Raw genomic sequence first — 18,172 nt, 5'->3', positions numbered from 1 at the left:
CTTCATGCCCTTTCTAAATCAACCTCCCCTCCAGTTACTTATTTGCCTTGCCTTTTCTTTTGGATAATGATAAAATTAGATACACCAGGTGATTAATCTGAGACCTAGATACTTTAAATTGATGGTAATCAGAATTTGCACTAAGCTTTATACTTTCAGTAAGCAAAGAGCTTAAAAGGAAAAATTAATAGTGATACCAGATTTGGAGGGAGGGGACGACTTATTTCCAGCCAGCCTAATGCTGTTAGTGGGGCATCCATGTGCCACTCCTGAGGGACCTCTAGGGCTGGTGCTCTGACAGGCCTTGTCAGCCAGCACACTGTGCCCTCTGAATGTTTTGGAATGTATAAACCATCATTCCTTTTGAGTGTAACATTTTCATGAATCTGAGCTATTTTTCCTCTGCTGGGTCAAATTAGTAAAGTGTTCATATATAATTGCCATTGAGCCAGTTAAACAATCATCTGTTAGACCTGCCACGAGCGAGGCTGTGCTAGGCACTCTGTTGCATTCGGTGCTGCTCGAACCCATAGGCAGCCCAGCTCTCTTCCCCACACCTGCAGTGGATGTGGGCAGAATCCCTTGACTGCCCCTCCTCATCACTGTCCCCACTGCTCTGGGGCCAGCTGGCTGCTCCGCCAGCAGGCCGTATGGGGGGCACCGCCCATCTCAGGAATTGGCTCCCATGTTAAATTCATATTAAAGTTGTAGTCTAGCCTTAACTTGGTTTCACAGAACTCTTTGAAATGCCGGTCATTGTTACCTTATTTTAAAAAGAGAGAAAGCAGATGAGCAAAGCCATTTCTGTCCCCGCCGTGGCTGGCCCTACTGTTCGCCAGCTCTCCCTGTGGGGCATTCGGCTCCTCCCACCTGTGTTTTGATCAGAATTAATTACCAGCATCAGGGAACTCCTCCCTCAGAGCAGTTCTGCTCTCCTGGCAGTTGTGTGCAGCATCTGGGGAATGGTTACAGGAAGGGGGCTTGGGTTTGGATCGGCTAACGCTGAGGGAGGTTGCCAGGAAAGGGGGTCTGTCATGTCAGGTGACCCTTGCACCACTGTCACACCCAGGGCCTCTGGAGTTATGGGTCCTTGTCCATTGTGATCAGCCTCTTCCCTCAGTCAGGAACCCGGGCCCTGAGAAGCGTTGGGGACTCACTGTAGCTTCTCCTCCTTTCAGCCTGACCTTGGATCTCCTGTCCCTGAATCGCAGGTTCAGGTGGACTCTAGAGCGAAGGGTGGAAGGCTAGCATGAGGACCAGGGGCTTGGTTTGGCCATGTGGTCCGGGGTGGGGATTGAGCAGTGGGGGCTCAGGTGGAGTAGTTCCTCCTCCCCACACCTTTCCCAGTCCCGTTCTCTCAGCCATGAAGTGGACAGCATATACTGCAGTCCCTAGGGAAGAAGAAGAGGACTCTGTGACAGGCTCAGAGAATCCTGAGCACACATCCTCCTTTTCCGAGCCCAGAGCTCCCCCCTCTATGCTGGCTCCGAGGGCAGCCCTCTGTGGAAGGAGCTTGCAGAGCAAGACTGCAGCAACTGTCTCCCCCGCCCCCAGCCTCTTCAGCCTCAGTGTGTGACGGGAGGTTGGGGTGGTAGGTCCCGGGCAAGAGCAGACCTCTCTCCAAAGTCCTTGTGCTGACAGCAGACACACAGAGCAGTGTTTGAGTGGCTGGGTTGACACGTGGACCGACAGTCTGGTGTGTAAGGAGTGGGAGTTAGATGAACCCTCACCTGCTGTTGGGTGGAGGGAAGCCCCTGGAAAGGCTTCTCTTCAGTGCCAGGAAGGACCCCTGGCCCTGCAGCCTCCCTCACGCGCAACACTTGATCCTTCCCCTCCCCCGCAGGGTGCCCGCACTGTAAGAAGGTCATCCCACACTTTACCGCCACCGCCAATGTCTTCAAAGAGGACCGAAAGGTAAGGATACCCTTCTTCATTTCTTGTCCTGCCCCTGACTTTGCTCAGCCCTTGGCTCCTCTGCTTCCCTCCCTTCCACTTTAGCTCCCTTTCCTGAATAGACTCTGCTGAGATCAGGGAATTCCTGGGAACCAGGACATTCTTTTCATAAGGCAGGATTGGGCAGGCTGAGTTTCTGCTGAAGAATCAGCTCGCTGAAATGGGTACCCTGAACTGTTTCAGCCCTTTATGGGAAGAGGGGATTGGAAAAGGGGTCACCTGCTTATTTTTAGCATTTGACTCTTTTTACAGTAGGATTTGTAGTCATGCATTACTTACGTAATTGAAAATACAAATAAAAAATATCCAACAAAAGTGAACTGGAGGCAGTCAAGGTGGAGGAGGGCAAGGCTGTCTGCAGAGCCTCGTCCTGCCGAAGTAAAAGGCTCCTGCAGCTGCCGACTGATGAAGCATAAAATTAACAAGCCAGAACTGCAGATTGGATTAAAGTGTGGGGAGAGGGCACCCCCAGGCACCTCCCCAGGCAGCTCCAGCAGCCAGGGCAGCGTGGGCTGCCACCAGATGAGGGCAGTGTGTGACTCTGGGGCCGAGGGGTGGCGTGGCAGGGGCAGACCTGGAGCTCAGGCATGGTGCAGCTTGACTGCTGCTGAACCATGGTGGCTTGGATAAGTCCTGTCAACTCTCCAGGCCTTGAGTTCTCCTCTCACCGAGGTTGGCATCCTGCTGTAGATGATCATGAAGACTCTTCCCAGCCTGGGACTCTTGTGGGAACCTGTCCCCCACCAGGCCTCAGAAGCATGCTGATACACACCCAACCCAAAGCTGCATGTATGTGCACCGGGTGGGGTTTTTTTAGGGGCAGCTAGAGCAGGCTGGACACACACGCCAGGACACGCTAGAGTTGGCCCTGGGTGGGGTGACAGTGACGGCATGTAAGCTCTGTAGGGACAGAAGGTCAGAGGGAGCCAGGCTGGGGCATAGGGACATGTGTGGGGAGGGGACAAACTTGGGCCTCAGATCCCTGGACCCTTCCCTGGACTCAGGATGTCCAGTTGTCACCCACAAAGTCTGGCTATGCCTTGAGGCTCCCTTCATCACATCAGGAGGGAATATAAGGACCAGAAATCTTTTCTCCTTTGCCTGCCCCTTGGCCTGTATCAAGAGGGGTGTGGCAAGAAGGGGCTTCCTATCTTCCATCTCCCTCCCCACCCAGACCCCTCTGCCACCCAGGTTCAGTTCCAGCACGACTCCGTCACAGTCTGGGTGTTAGTTGGTGTGGAGAAGACTTTGCTCCCTGCAGCCAGCATGGGACTGGCAGTCAGTCCACATTGACCCCCATCACCCCTCACCTGGAAAACTCTGGACAGACAGGAAAGTGACTGAGGCGTGGGGTGTCCCTGTCCCCTGGATGCTAAGGTCTCTTATGGCTCCAGGGTCTGTGAAGGGATCACCTCATTCCAGGTGGGGCCAGGCTGGCTGTGCCCACAGTGAGCAGCCAACGGCCAGTCCTCTTCTTCCTCTCTCCCCTCTGCTGATGCACAGGGACTCCATTTCCATAGGGAGCCCTCCTTCTCCAAGACACTGAAATGCCTTTGCTTAATTGTCTCAGCTTGGTACAGTAATGTTACTAGCCTTTTCCTGGGGTCATATCCTGTCTGTTATTTCCTTTCTTCTCTCCTTCCAGCTCCCTTTATCCCAAGCCAGAGATCACTCTCACTTGTTTTAATCTCATGTCCTCTCTGCCAGGCAGTTGGCAGGCCTGGGGTTCCTGGTTCCATGGCTCTCGGTAACACCAGGGAAGCATTCGCTCTCGCCCCGGAGGACTAAAGTTACCTATGTCACAACTGCTGGGTGCCATCCTAGAACTGTCCCATCAGAGGTCTAGGGATGGTTCTAGAAATTTGTAATATTTATCTAACTTTCTCTCTCTCTCTCTCTCTCTCTCTCTTCCTCTCCTTTCCTCCCTTCCTTCCTTCCTTCCTTCCTTCTTTCTTTCCTTCCTTCCTTCCTTTCTTTTTAGAGAGGGAGGGGGAGAATCCTAAGCAAACTCCACACTCAGTGCAGAGCCCAACATGGGACTCAGTCTCACGACCCTGAGATCATGACCTGAGCCAAAATCAAGAGTTGGATGCTTAACCAACTGAGCCACCTATCCACCCCAGGAATTTGTAACTTTTAAGAGCTGCCTCTCGTACTGGCCAGTGGCTGCTCTTTGGGGTCCAGTGGCCCATCCAGCCCTCTCCTGCTCATGGGGGTCACGGCCCAGAGAGGAGCTGTGTCCATTGCCCAGGGACAGCCAGCCGCCAGTCGCTGACAACCAGAACAGAGTCTCTTGACTCCCACTTCTTCCAGACACCCTGTGCTGCTACCTCTTAGCTAGAATTGTATTCCACCCCCCAACACACCCAGAAGCCAGTCCCTGTTCCTTCCCCAATCAATATGCTGTTGGTTGTTCACTTCCATTTTCATAGCCAGAGTCAATATTAGCTCCCGCAGAGATTTATTTTACTGAATCAATAAAGCCGCATGAGGCAGCTCATATCTTAGGTGGGGAGCCTCCCCCACTCCTAGGAGCTTACTAGGGAACCTGAGAAGTTGACACACTGGCTGGAGAGAGGGCTGCGTGCTGCTCATGTTGGCACCAAAGGCCGTAGAGAAGGGGCCGCAGAGGACACGGGCCTGAGGTGGAAGGCTGGCCGATGCAGGCAGGGGCAGGGTTCCACTGGGCCGGCAAGGTGGGGCTCATCTCTCATGGCAGATCCATGTGTCCCCAGCCTGGGTCAGGCTGGCCAGCGAAGTGGGAAGGTCATCCCAGGACAGGCGACCCGAGGCAGAGGGGACTGCTATAACTTTGGCCATGGTGTGTGTACCCTTGCGTTGACAAGGCTGTCTGTCCATCAGAAAGGAAAGCTCCCTGAGCATAGAGACCTCATTGGTCCTTGAATTCCCTCCAGCCTTGATGCGTGAAACCTCTGTAAATGTTGACTGAATGACCACACAGTAGCATTTGATATTTTCAGAAAACTCCTCTTCCACTGATGCTTAAGTGGGTTATGTCAGGTCTTTGTAGTAGTCACAGTAGCATAAGCAACTAAGTATTCTCTGTCTCCCATTTTACACAAGAAGAGATTGAATCTTCAAGAGGTTCAAAGCTCTCCCAAAGTCGCTCAGCTGGGAAGGGGCAGCTCAGAACCAGATAAACAGGCTTTGTCAGAGGTCTCCCAGAAGCAGACTCAGGTTCTGGGACTCCTGTGTAGGGGGTTTATTTGGGAAATGGTCTCAGGCCCCAGCCTCAGGGATGGAGGAAGAGGGGACAGTCAGGACAGGAGCCAGAACATTTGTATTAATGAACAGATTAGTGCATGCATAATTGGGTTCAGCCCTGGAGGCATCACCAGGAACAGAATCGCCTCACCCAAAGGTCAAGGAAGCCGGGGGACCTGTCCTCCAGTTCCGGCCAACACTGGCCTTCCTTGGGGCTCCCTGCAGCCAAGAATTATGGGTGCCAGTGGCAAGTGTTTGGCTAAGGGGTCTTGGCAGGATACCAACTATGGCAGAACAAATCTAGAAATGATCGTGTACCTTCAGTGACAGTTCAGTCCGTGTAAACCTAGAGTGAGTGTGTGGAGGGTGGGCAGGCATCCAGACAGGAGAAATTGGGATAGGTGAGAAGAGGTGTATTTGCTGTCTCCTTTCTAGAATCTAAGCTGCTTCCGTGAGAAAGAGCCACGCTCGACTCCTCTCCTCCCATAGAAACGGAGTGTGGAGGAGCCTTTGTGGCCAGGAGCGGCACTCCATGTGTATGTGGCTGGCAGCTAGTTTAGGGGATTCGAAATAAGTACACATTTTTAATTTAGTCGATTTATAAAACTGTACACTGTATTTCCCACAGCTTCGGGGCATGTATATAAATTAAATTCATAATTTAAAGCAGATGCAGGGAGAGCAGCCACCCGGAGCAACCCTCATCAAACACTTCCTCAGCCTAGCGGAGAGCCTTGGCCCCTCTCAGGGGGCGGACGCAGAGGGCTGCCTGGGGTGTACCACCTCCCCCGGGCTGAGCCCCAAGAGCTGGTACTATGAGGACAGCCGGAGGAGCATCTGCCTTACGTTTCTAAATAATTCAGAGAGCACTTTAGAGGGTGAGCTGGGGTTCTCAGAGGCCTATACGGGCCCGTCTGCCGGCCCGGTGAATCGGGCTCGGGGCGGACGCCAGCCAGCAGCTCGTTGAAGCTGCCCGACAGAGACAGCTGCCCTCCGCTCCAGCCAGTGGCTGCCTGCGGGAATGCAGGGCGAATGCCGTCCAATCTGGCTTTCACACAGAAGCTGGAGAGCCAAACTTTTATATAAAATCTTCTGGCTCTTTTTCTAGGTTGGCAGCTAATTCAGGTTTATTTTTTTTGTTGTTGTTAAATTCTATGTGGGCCAAATAGAACAGGACTGAGAGCCAGATACGGATCGTGTGCGGCGAGTTTGCAAACTCGGCTCTAAGAAGTCTTATCGTACAGACGTTCTGTAGCTGAGGTGGGAGGGAAGCAGCAGAGCAGGGGGGCGGGGGGGTGGCACTGGTGGCCCACTGGTGACAGGAGGGGAGGCTGCCCCTCGCTCCGCACTCTCTCGCCCCACTGCCTGCAGAGCAGGGTTCCTGCTCACCTGGGCACCAGGTCAGTGAGCAGCAACCAGGACCGTCGGTGGCCTGCAGGGTTCTTCTACTTGGAAAGGGGCCTCCATCCCCATGGGAAGAACCCGTAGCCATAGAACCATGTGAGCTGTGACTATGTAATCACTTGAAATTTCAAGCATGGTGAGAGTTCAGTCGGAATGCCTTAATGGGCTCTGGTTCCCGGAAGCTGCGTGCTCAGTCCCCTCCAGTCCTGGTGTGGGTGGGTCCCCCTGGACGGGTACTTCCTGCTCGGGCCTTCTTGCACCTGCTGCCTAGTCCTGACTCGGGTTGTAGATCAAATCCTGTCTCCTGGGAAAGGCCTCCTTGGCCATAAAGCAGCCCCTCTGGCTATTGTCTTGAATCACCCTCTTTTAATTTCTTCAGAGCATTCACCAGGCTCTAAAATGATCTCACTTGTTAGGTATCTATTAACTGCTTTCCTTCAGTAAGAGTGGCGGTCACTAAATGGCCGGACTTCTTCAAGGTCACCGTGTACTGCTAGCACATAGCAGCCCTTGGGTACGTGCTCACTCTTAATCAGAAGCTGCCCGCCCTGCTTCTGCAATGCTTGCGTTTGGTGTGTTGCCATAAAGCGACCTTCTTTCCTCCTTCCCTGCTTTCTGACCCTCAACAGACAGGAGGTTCCCCAGGTCTGCTTTATACCCTCTTATTTTAAAAGAACAGTAAAAAATAAGGGAAAACTACCAGTCTGTGGAATTTGTTAGACTGGCAGGAAGAGGCCAGTGGCCAATTTGGGAACCTCCTTCTGACTGAAAATTCCATTTGCTTTGGTCATGCTGAGCTCTTCTGGTCCCTGGAATGTGCTCCCCCAGCTGGAACTTCTTTCTCCTCCTTCAGGCCACTGCTCAGATGGCAAATGTGCAGAGCACCTCTGTGCCCCTCCCCTTGGCACCCTGGAGCTCCTCCATCACCTCATACCTCCTTTCGTGCCTTGGAATTGTTTCTCTCTGACCCCTCTGACCAGACGCTGAGCCCCTACTAGGGGCAGAGCTCGTGTCTGGGGGCCGGAGGAGTGATTAAGAGAGCAGTGAACACTTACTGACTACTAACAACGTGCCGGGTCCTGCGCCAAGTCACCACCCCTGGATTCTCTTGCTCAGTCCTCATAATAGCCTGATCACTTAGGTATTGTTATTACCCCCATTCTACAGATGAAGAAACTGAGGTTCCAAGAGACTAGGTCATTTTCCGAAAGTCTTCCTATGCTGCTAAGCCCAGATTTGCACTTCGGAAACTCGCCTTCAAAGTGCTTGTTCTTAACCTTGGTACTCTACTGCCTCCCCAAACAGACGTTCGGAAAGTGTTAGTTGATAAATGAATGAGTCCCACCATGCCTCACAGAAAGCATCACAAAACCTGCAGTGTTTACAAATGCTCTCAGGTCATCATTTCCTTGATGGCCATTATGCTCTTGATTTTAAAGGGTGGTCTGAGGCCCCTGCAAGCTGAGTCCCCTAACCTTACCCATCTGCCTTGAGAACTGGAAGCAAGCCGTGGCGGTCTCAATGGAGCTCTGAGCTGGGGAAGCTCTGGTTCAGCTCTTTGTCTCTATTGAGAGAAATCAGAGAAAGCACACAGTGTGGGCCTAAAGTGCGGTCCATGTGCAGAGGGTCCAGGCCTCGGGTCTCAAACGGGAGGCCGCCTGCGCTGACCCAGCCTTTCTCCGGGCCCGCAGATTGCCTGTGCTGCTGTGGACTGCGTCAAAGAGAAGAACCAGGACCTGTGTCAGCAGGAAGCTGTCAAGGCCTACCCCACATTCCACTACTACCACTATGGGAAGTTTGCAGAGAAGTATGACAGTGAACGGACGGTAAGCTGGGGAGAGGCATCTGCTCTGAGCTCTTTCTGTTGAGCAGGGAGACAGCCACTGAGAAGGGCAGCAAAGGGAGACTTCCCAGACACCACAGAAGTTAGCCATGTGCACGCTGCTGGGAAGGCAAGGGCTATGGGCCTGGCTGGGAGAGTGCCCCCAGAGATTGTTCTGGAGTCCAGCTCCCAGAGCCTGGGTGGGTTCCAGGGTGGGGTGGCAAGGCAAGTAGCCAGGCAAGCCCTCCCGACATGGCCGGCTGCCTCTACTGGCCACTTCTCTGTGTCCAGAGGAGTGAGCACCTGGAGGGTCAGGAGAAGCGGAGAGGGGGAGAGGGTGCACATCTGCATCAGGGGTTAAAGGCTTTTTTCTCTTTCTCTTCCCCTTCCCTGCAGGAATTGGGGTTTACCAATTTTATTCGAACGCTCCGGGAAGGAGACCATGAGAAACTAGGGAAGAAGAAGGAAGAGTTGTAATTTCTGCCTCAGAGAAAGCTTTTCCATTACACTGTGAATGATACCTGTTTTGTTGTTCTTTCTGAATTTCCACGTGTTCAAAAGACAAAATTTTTTATAGCCGCTTATGGCCATTTTGTACAATTTTTGAAATAAAATTAAACCGATTGTTTGGTGGTATGGGTTGTTTCCACAGAGCCTGAACTAACAGAGATGAAGAGGTGGATACTCGTGTTGTGTCTCATGCCATGTCCTCTCCTGGGAGGTGGGGAGCTAGTTGCGTGCCAGTGTCCCATCTGCCTGGCAGAGAGACATGTGAGGGTGGAGGGTGGGCACAAGGAGGATGGCATGGGACACTACCCCTCTCAACCATTGGAAACCAGGACAGGGAGATCGGACCACAGCATATCCTGTTAGAAATGACTGGTTTGGGGAGGAAGTATGTTAAGATAATCAGAAAATGGGCAGCTGAAGCTAACGGTCATTAAGTACTAGCTTTTTCTGGATCATTTCAGTTTCAGCTTGGGTGTGTTTTCCTGGACTTCATTTACATGTTTCTCTTTGTCAACCATTTCTTGTCTTCTCTTTTCCTCTCTCTAGTCCTCCCTGCTCTCCCTTCACAAAAAAGCTGAATCTCCAATCCAGAGTTGAGTGCAGTGGTCAAGCCCAGGCTCAAACGGGCTTCTAAGAATGGAGTAGGAGAGGGGTCTTTGTGCCGCTGCTTGCTCTGCACACTGGAAGGGGCAGACGTGGGTGGCATATTCTCCATAGCCATGCAGGTGCTGGGTCAGCCCCCCGTCACCCTGCCACAGTAACCTCCAGACATTACTCCCATGTTCTCTGTGGAGGGATGCCACCCAGGCGCCTGGTCTACCCCAGTGTCTTACTCTGCTTCCTTCCTCCATTCCATCTCTCTCCCAACTGGCTTTTACACTAGTCATGCTTTCTGCATCGCTGGGTGACTTAACACTAGCCCTTGGAGCCCTTGGAGCTGGAGAACCCTGTCCTGTGTCTTGTCTGCTCAGGGGGTAGAATGGCCCCTCCTCCCTCTGCCTTGACTTGACTTATAAGCTGCCATCCAAGCCTTGGATTTGGGCAGTTCAGAAGATGGGTTGCCCAAGCTGCAGTGCTTAGCTTCTGACTTGCGTGTTTCTGTTGGCAATTTGGCCTTCAGGAACAGCCCTGTTTCCTAGCCTGGTCCCCTCCCGGTGGCCTCCAGCCTTCCTGCTAATGGGTCTGCTGAGAAGGGACCAATAGCACAGAGCCGCAGAGCTCCTCATGGCTGTGCTGACAGGTGCCATGGCTCTGTCAGGTGAAATTGGAGGTTCCCAGCTCCCCAGTCCACCCCCTGCCGCTTCAGCCTTGCTTCTTTTCTCCTAAGCACGTACTTTCTCAGCAGTGGCCCTGGTCTTGCCTCAGGTGAACGGGCATGAAAGAAGCATGTATTTAAACACATGTCCTGCGCTCCTGCTGGATACTGTAGGCGGCCATACAAGGAGGCACGTGATCCTGACACTGTGTAGTGTGCAGCCGTTCCTACAAGGGGCTCCCGAGAGCATATGTGTGCACAGACATGCTTTTTTCCTAATGCTGACTTGGAGGCTTTGTGGGAGGAACGTGTTTGCGTGTGTGTTCAAAAAAAAAATAATAATAATGTTTTTAACTGCATCTTTAGAACAATACCTGACAAAAGCCACTTCCCGACTGAGGACAACTGGTGCCCACCTTCAAGGTGTGGGGCGGGCTTTTTGTCTATTCTGAGCCTCAAGGTCAGGTTTGCCTGGCCTGGCTTCTTGGTGTGGGCTTGAAAGCACTGGGAAATGGCATCCTCTTCTGCAGGATTTGATTCTTATAAGGCATTGTCAGAATGTCTAGTGCTTACCATGACTTTGGGCATGACCTGAGCAAGTTCACCCCAGCTCTAGGTGGCCTCTATGGACAGAGCACCCTACCTCCACTCCCCACCCCACCCTCATCTATACACTGTCTCCCACCCTTCACCCCCATTCCCCCGTTCCGGAGCTCTGCACAGACGGTGTCAGTACTGTGGCATCTAGTTAGTCCCGTTCCTCATGCCCACTCTTGTTTCATGTGAAGTTCATTGATCTTCAGTGCAGATCCCTCCCTACTCCTCGAGGACCTGCTGTCATCTCACCCGCCTCGGTTCCCCCGAGCCCTGCATTTGCAGGCAGATTTCTCTGCAGGAAGGGTCTGTGGGTTAGGGGAGAACTGACTCCCAATCTTCTTTCTGGGCTTTGACATAACCTTCACCTCAGTTTCTATCCTTTGGGTCACTGCTTCTATTTCCCCTCCCCGCTGGTTTGCCTTAGCTTCCTGCCTTCCTCTGCATCCCCCATGCTTCTCCCCACACCAGTGATTCCCCATCACTGCCTAACTGGAGCTTTCAAAGGTGGCCCCCCAACACTTCTCATCTTCTCCATACTACTGCCTCCCTTTCTAGAAGTGCTTGGCTTCCAAAAACTTAAGGAGGTGATGCTCTGGGTTTAAGAAGTGATGTGTGTGTGTGTGTGTGTGTGTGTGTGTGTGTGTGTGATCTCATTGTGGTTTTGATTCGCATTTCCCTGTTGAGCATATTTTCAGTGCTTTTTGGCCATTTATAGATCTTCTTTGGAAAAACCTCTTTTGCCCATTTGCCACGTGTTGTTTGTTTTTTTATCATTGCTGTCTTACAGAAGTTCTGTATATTTTCTAGATATGAATCCCTTATCTGATCTGATATGCAAATATTTTCGGCCATTCTGTGGGTTATCTTTCACTTTCTTAATAATGCCCTTTGATGCACACAAGTTTTTAATTTTGATAGAGTCCAGTTTATTTTTTCTTTTGTTGTCTGTGCTTTTGGTTTAGTATCCAAGAAATCATTACCAAATCCAGTGTCCAAAGCTTTTCTCCTATGTTTCCCTCTAAGAGTTTTATAGTTTTAGGTCTCATGTTTAGGACCTTGACTCATTTTGAGTTAAATGTAAAGTAAGGGACCAGCTTCATTGTTTCACATAAGGCTATCCATTTTCCCCACCACCATGTGTAGAAAAGACCATCATTTCCTAATTGAATCTTGGCACCCTAGTCAAAAATCATTAGACCATATATGTGAGGTTTTATTTCTGGGCTTCCTATTCTATTGCATTTTTCTAGATGTCTGTCTTTACGCCAGTACCACAATTTGGATTATTGTAGATTTGTAGTAAGCTTGAAATTAGGAAGGGAAATTCCTCTAACTCCATTCTTCTTTTTCAAGATGATTTTAGCTGTTCAGGGTCCCTTGAAATTCCACATGTCTGTGCCATTAATCGTGTGTGTAATTTGTAAAACCATCACTGCAATCAAAATGCAAAACTATCCACTATAGAGATTTTTGCTGCGTTCCTTTATGTTTACTCCTGTTCTCCCCTCCTCCTCACAAACATTGGCAACCACTAACTTGTTTTCCATCTCTAGCCTTTGCTCCTTTGGGGAATGTGATATAAATGGAATCCAACAATAAGTAATATATTAAGTTGGACTTTTTTCACTCTGCATAATGTCCTTGAGATCCATCCAGATTGTATGTATCAGTAACTTGTTTCTTTTTATTGCTGAGCAGTATTCCATGGTATGGAGGGATGTACCACAGTTTAACTATTTACCCAATAGGGAACATTTTTGTTGTTCCCAGTTTGGGACCATTACAAATGAAGCTGCCTTTTGTCAGAGGTTAATTTTCATCTCTCTGGGGTAAATACCAGGAATATGATTGCTGGGTCATATGTTAAGGGTATGTTTAGCTTTTAAAGAAATTGCCAAAATTTCCAGAGTGGTTGTACCATTTACTTTCTTACCAACAATGTATGAGAGATGCAATTTCTCCATATCCTGCCCAACATTTGTCATTTTAAAAAATTTTTAGCTGTTCTAATAGGTGTATAGTAATATGTCATCATGGTCTCACTGTCCATTTCCCTAATGATTAGAAATGTTGACTATTTTTTAATGTGCTTATTTGCCATCTGTATATCCTCTTCAGTTAAATGCCTCTTGTCTTTTGCCCATTTTCTAATTGGACTGTTATTTTTTTACTGTTGAATTTGGAAGTTCTTTATATATTCTAGATACTAATCCTTTGCCAGGTATGTGGCTTGTAAATATTTTCTCTTATCTGTAGTGTGTTTTTTAATCTTAACAGTGTCTTTCAGAGGCAAAAGCTTTTAATTTTAACAAAATTAATTTAACTTGTTTTGTGGATCATGCTTTTGGTGTCGTATCTAAGAACTCATCACCAAGCCCTAGGTCCTAAAGTTTTCCTTCTATGTTTTTTTCTCAAGTTTTACATTTAAATATATGATCCATTCTGAGTTAATTTCTGTACAAGGTGTGAGACTTAGATTAGGCCTGTGGTGTCCCAATTATTTCAGCACCAGTTTTGGTAGACTATCCTCTACTGCATTGCTTTTGCACCTTTGTCAGAAAACAGTTGGCTGTACTTACAGAGGTCTACTTCTGAATTCTCTGTTCTGTTGATTATATATGGATATATAGCGTATATCATATATGATATTTATAATTATATAAGATTATGCTTATATAATGTACTTGTTATATAGTAAGTCTCAATATCAAGTAGACTGATTTCTCCCTTTTTCAAAATTGTTTTAGCTGTTGCCGTTCTTTTTCCACATAAAATTTATTTATTTTATTTTTAAAATTTTTGTATCTATTTTAGATAGTAAGCATGCATGGAGGGAGGGGAAGAGGGAGCAAATATTCAAGCAGACTCCCCACTGAGCATGGAGCCCCTCATGGGGCTCCATCCCACAACCCATGAGATCATGAACTGAGCCAAAACCTAGAGTCAGATGCCTAACTGACTGATCCACCCATGCGCCCCTTCCGTATAAATTTTAGAGAATCTTGTCTATATCAAAACTTTTTCTGGGATTTTTTTCCTTTCCGGTGATTCAGGAAAAAAGTATATATGTATATATATATGTGTGTGTGTGTGTATGTACAGAAATGTGTCTGTGTACACATACATACATACGTATATACAAACACACAGAGAAAGATAAAGCCAAAGACACAAAATATAAATAACTGGTGAATCTTAGGCAAAGGGTATATATAACTTTTTATAAGTTTAAAATTACATCAAAATAAAAAGTGCTTCTCTTACCCCCCCCTTCGCCCCACAGCCACACACAGAGAAATTACACATGGAAAAAAAAAAAAAAGCCTGCCCTCAATACATAAACTCGGCGACCCAGTTTAACAGGGAGGGCCTGAGTTTAACTGTCTCTAGGCAGCTGTGCGTCCTGCGTGGCCAGGACCCAGAGTTCCCCTGTGCTCCCACAGAAGACTGCAGAAGTTGGCAGAGTCTGGCTGAGTTTGCTAGAGGGTGTCCCCTCAGTGACATCACAGGCAGCCTTGGGGGTTGGGGGGCACACCACCCACCATATGAGGTGGTGCCCAGCCAGGACTAGAGAAGGAAAGATGGCGCATGAGCCCCAACGTACCCCAGAGCAGGCCCAGTTGGCCCTCAGCAACTACCACACCAGGTGCAGTGTTGACTACCAGGGCACGCAAGGATCTGCAGGACCCGCTGTGGGTCTAGGTCCCTACTTGGCTGTCTCAAGGGTAAAGTGAAAGTTTGTCTGCACCTTGTAGGAGAAGGCGGCTCTGAAAGACTGGGCATTTACCTAGGGCGTCATCCTATAGTTACCTGAAGAGAATTTTCAGTTTATTGGATCAGACAGAGATCACGACTTCTACTAAATCAATTAGTAGGAAAACACACCCACTTCCAAATTTTTCTGCATAAATAGGCACTGTGTAAATATACAATTCCTACATTTCTTTTTTTTTTAAGATTTTATTTATTTATTTAACACAGAGAGAGAGAGAGAGAGAGAGAGAGAGAAATCACAAGTAGGCAGAGAGGCAGGCAGAGAGAGAGAGGGGGAAGCAGGCTCCCTGCTGAGCAGAGAGCCCGATGTGGCGCTTGATCCCAGGACCCTGAGATCATGACCTGAGCTGAAGGCAGAGGCTTACCCACTGAGCCACCCAGGCGCCCCAGTTCCTACATTTCTGATAAAATGTAGTGCCCAGTACTGAGCACAAGAGTCCAGCTGAGAACTGACCAGAAAAAAATAGTGGGAAAAGACCATGAATCCCTCATTCCAGATCCTATAAGATATATCTTGGCTAATCTAGTCTAAGCTTACCAGCTTGCTCTCAACAAAAGCCATCAAAACTTTCCTACTGTTTACAGAAAGACCAACCCTTGATAGTTCATTTTCATTAAATTTTTTTCTTCACTGATCTTCAGGGTAACACATGTGTTGTAAGAAACCTGGAAAAATGCAGAAAAGCATGCAGAAGAAAACTTAAATCACTCATAGCCTTGCTACTCATCAGTTATTCAATAGGTTGGTGTACTATCTTTTAATTTTTTAATAAAGATTTTATTCATTTGTTTATTTGAAAGAGAGAACGCATGCGCACAGGTTGGGGGAGGGGCAGAGGAAGAGGGACAAGCAGACTCAGCTCCTAGCACAGCCCCACGCGGGGATGGATCCCACCACACCAAGATCACAACCCAAGTGGAAATCAGAAGTAGGATGCTCAACTGACCAAGCCACCCAGGCACCCCTGTCTTCCAATTTTTTTTTAATCACACACAAATGAAATCTCTTAGTATTTTATGACTTGAAAATCATTTTACAGAGTGTGTACAAATTTTTCTGTATCCTTAGGTATTCTTCCTCAACTTAATTTTTAAAGACTGTATAGTAGAGGGTCTCAACATTATTTCTTGGCACTATTGACATTTTGGAACATAATTCTTTGTTGTGGGGAGCTTTCCTGTGCATTGGAGAATTCTTAGTGGTATCTCTGGCCTCTTTCCCCTAAATGCCAGTAGCACTCCCCTTCCCAACAGGTCGTGATAACCAAGAGACTCCAGACTTGGCCAAAATTACCCCCCTAGTTGAGAACTGTCACTATATATCATTTCAGCCTATGTAAATACCATCCTTTAGTTACAAATCTGTGTATGTTATTTATAGTTATTCTCTGTCATACATAATGCTGGGATGGACATCTATGGTTTTGTTATTTTACACATTTTCAGAAGTGACTTTCTGGGTCAAAGAATATACTTATTTTTAACACCTGTGATATATACTGTCAATTCTCCTTCCGTGGTGTGCCTATTTATATTCTTACCAAGAATATATGAGATTACCTGGGTTTGTTTGTTTTTTTAACTCTGGCTAGCTCTGGGAATTAGAATTTTTCAAGATCTTTGCAAATTATATTTTTTATATAATTGTAAGACAAAATTATTCTAGTTACATTTATCTCGAAAATCCATCTTTGTTTTAGCCTGCCAGGATGTTTTAGATTCTGTTTTTGTCTCTGACAAGCTTTCTATCTTTAACTTCATGTCACTTGCAAATTTTATAAGAATTAAAATATGAAAGACAGAGGATAGCCTGGAACTTTGTCACAGGCCAATAGAAACTTTCTGTCAATCCATTAGTTCCAGCATCCATAGGCAAGAGTCATCAGCAAGTTCCTAATCCAGTCAGTTGTCTCAGCCTCCAGCTCCTATCTTCCAGCCTTTCCTGAAAAATACAGTGAAAAGTGACGTCAGTTATTTTGTTCAGGTCTGGATATACTATGGCTACCACATTCCTGTGCTCAATCTAATAACCCCCTGAAAGAATAATAAACCTTCACCTGTGCACAACCCCTGCCGCTTGGAAGCATCTTTAGTGGCCCCGTTTCATCCAGGGCTTATACCCCTCCATGGTGTTGTGATGGAGAGGCAGAGGCTCCAGGAGGCCAGATGAGGTTAGGCAACTTGTCCAAGTGGGTGGCTGAGCTCACATGCAACTCAGGGGCCTTTTCTCTCCCCCATAACCAACAGAACTTTCAGTTGCCTCCTTTCCAACACCCACTAGTGATTGCAGAACTAACCAGCATAATGCTGCTCAGTACCATTTCCCTTTCCTGGACCAAGACATCACCACCTCTCACATTCTTTCAGACCCCAATGGAGAGATTCTTCTGGGCCAAAAAATTTGAAATTATACTTAGAGCAAGCAAGTGCTTTTCTTCAAACTCTCAACCAAAGTTGATTTTTTACAAATTTGTCTTTGTTTTATATATCTTCTCTGCAAAACAAAATCAACTAACACCTAATACTTAAATATATATGAAATATATAACATTTATATTATACACAAAATATGTATTTAGTTATTTACTTAGTGTGCATATATTTTTAGATATGTGTGTATACATATATGTATATTTATATATAGAAGTAATATATTTATGTACACTAAGTTAATCAAGTTATATACATATATGTAATTGTATGTATAGAGAGAGAGATTGAAAGGGAGAGAGAGAAATGTTTTTATTTTTTTATGATTTATAGGTTATTCAAATCTAATAGCACTATTAGTAAATACTTTTTTAATTAACATATAATGTATTATTTGTTTCAGGGGTACAGGCCTGTGAATCATCCATCAGTCTTACACAATACACAGCGCTCACCATAGCACAGACCCTCCCCAGTGTCCACCACAGCCACCCCATCCCTCCCACCACCCTACCCTCCAGCAATCCTTAGTTTGTTTCCTGAGATTAAGAGTCTCCTATGCTTTGTCTCCCTCTCTGGTTGCATCTTGTTTCATTTTTCCCTCCCTTCCCCTATGATCCTCTGTCTTATTTCTCAAATTCATCATATCAATGAGATCATATGATAATTGCCTGAGAAACTGTCTTTATTGTCCTCCAGTTTCATGCCCCAGAAATAATTGCTGTCAAGTTTGATGTGTATCTGGCCAAGAATTTGTTTTGTTTTCTTTCTGAGGCTCACAAACATACGGTATGCTTTTTATGTGTGTGTGTGTATGTATGTGTGTACATGTATATGTGTATGTATATGTATGCATATGTAGATACCCAGATCCAGAAAATATTTTTCCACCAAGGTCACATACATTTGACCCTTGAGTAACATGAGGATTAGGGGCATCAACTTCCCCATGCAACCAAAACACAACATATAACTTTTTCCTCTCCCTAAAAGTTAACTGCTAGTAGCCTACTGTTGACCAGAAGTTTTACTGAAAACATATAAAGTCAACTAACAAATATCTGGTAGGTTATATACATTATATACTGTATTCTTATAATAAAGCTAGAGAAAAAGTGTCATTTAAAAATCATAAGGAAGAGAAAACACATTTATAGTACTGTACTGTGTCAAAAAAGTCCACGTTTAAGTGGATTTGCACA

The 18,172-nt window shown here is 47.2% G+C and overlaps 1 protein-coding gene across 1 annotated transcript in view; it reads left to right on the top strand.

Moving 5' to 3' along the window:
• The window catches only part of PDIA5 (protein disulfide isomerase family A member 5), a 90,135-nt gene extending 81,098 nt beyond the window's left edge, over nt 1-9,037 (top strand). Inside the window, exons 15-17 of the mRNA XM_032869511.1 lie at nt 1,844-1,914; nt 8,274-8,408; nt 8,801-9,037. Coding sequence (XP_032725402.1) covers nt 1,844-1,914; nt 8,274-8,408; nt 8,801-8,881 — 287 coding nt within the window. The 3' untranslated portion in view covers nt 8,882-9,037. The remainder of the gene's footprint in view (nt 1-1,843; nt 1,915-8,273; nt 8,409-8,800) is intronic.
• The last annotated feature ends 9,135 nt before the right edge of the window (nt 9,038-18,172 follow it).

Source organism: Lontra canadensis, unplaced genomic scaffold (assembly GCF_010015895.1).
Source record: "Lontra canadensis isolate GAN:19392208 unplaced genomic scaffold, GSC_riverotter_1.0 scaffold38, whole genome shotgun sequence".
Classification (NCBI taxonomy): domain Eukaryota; kingdom Metazoa; phylum Chordata; class Mammalia; order Carnivora; family Mustelidae; genus Lontra; species Lontra canadensis.
Note: the sequence above shows the minus strand (reverse complement) of the source record. Positions and strands in the feature narration are given on the sequence as shown.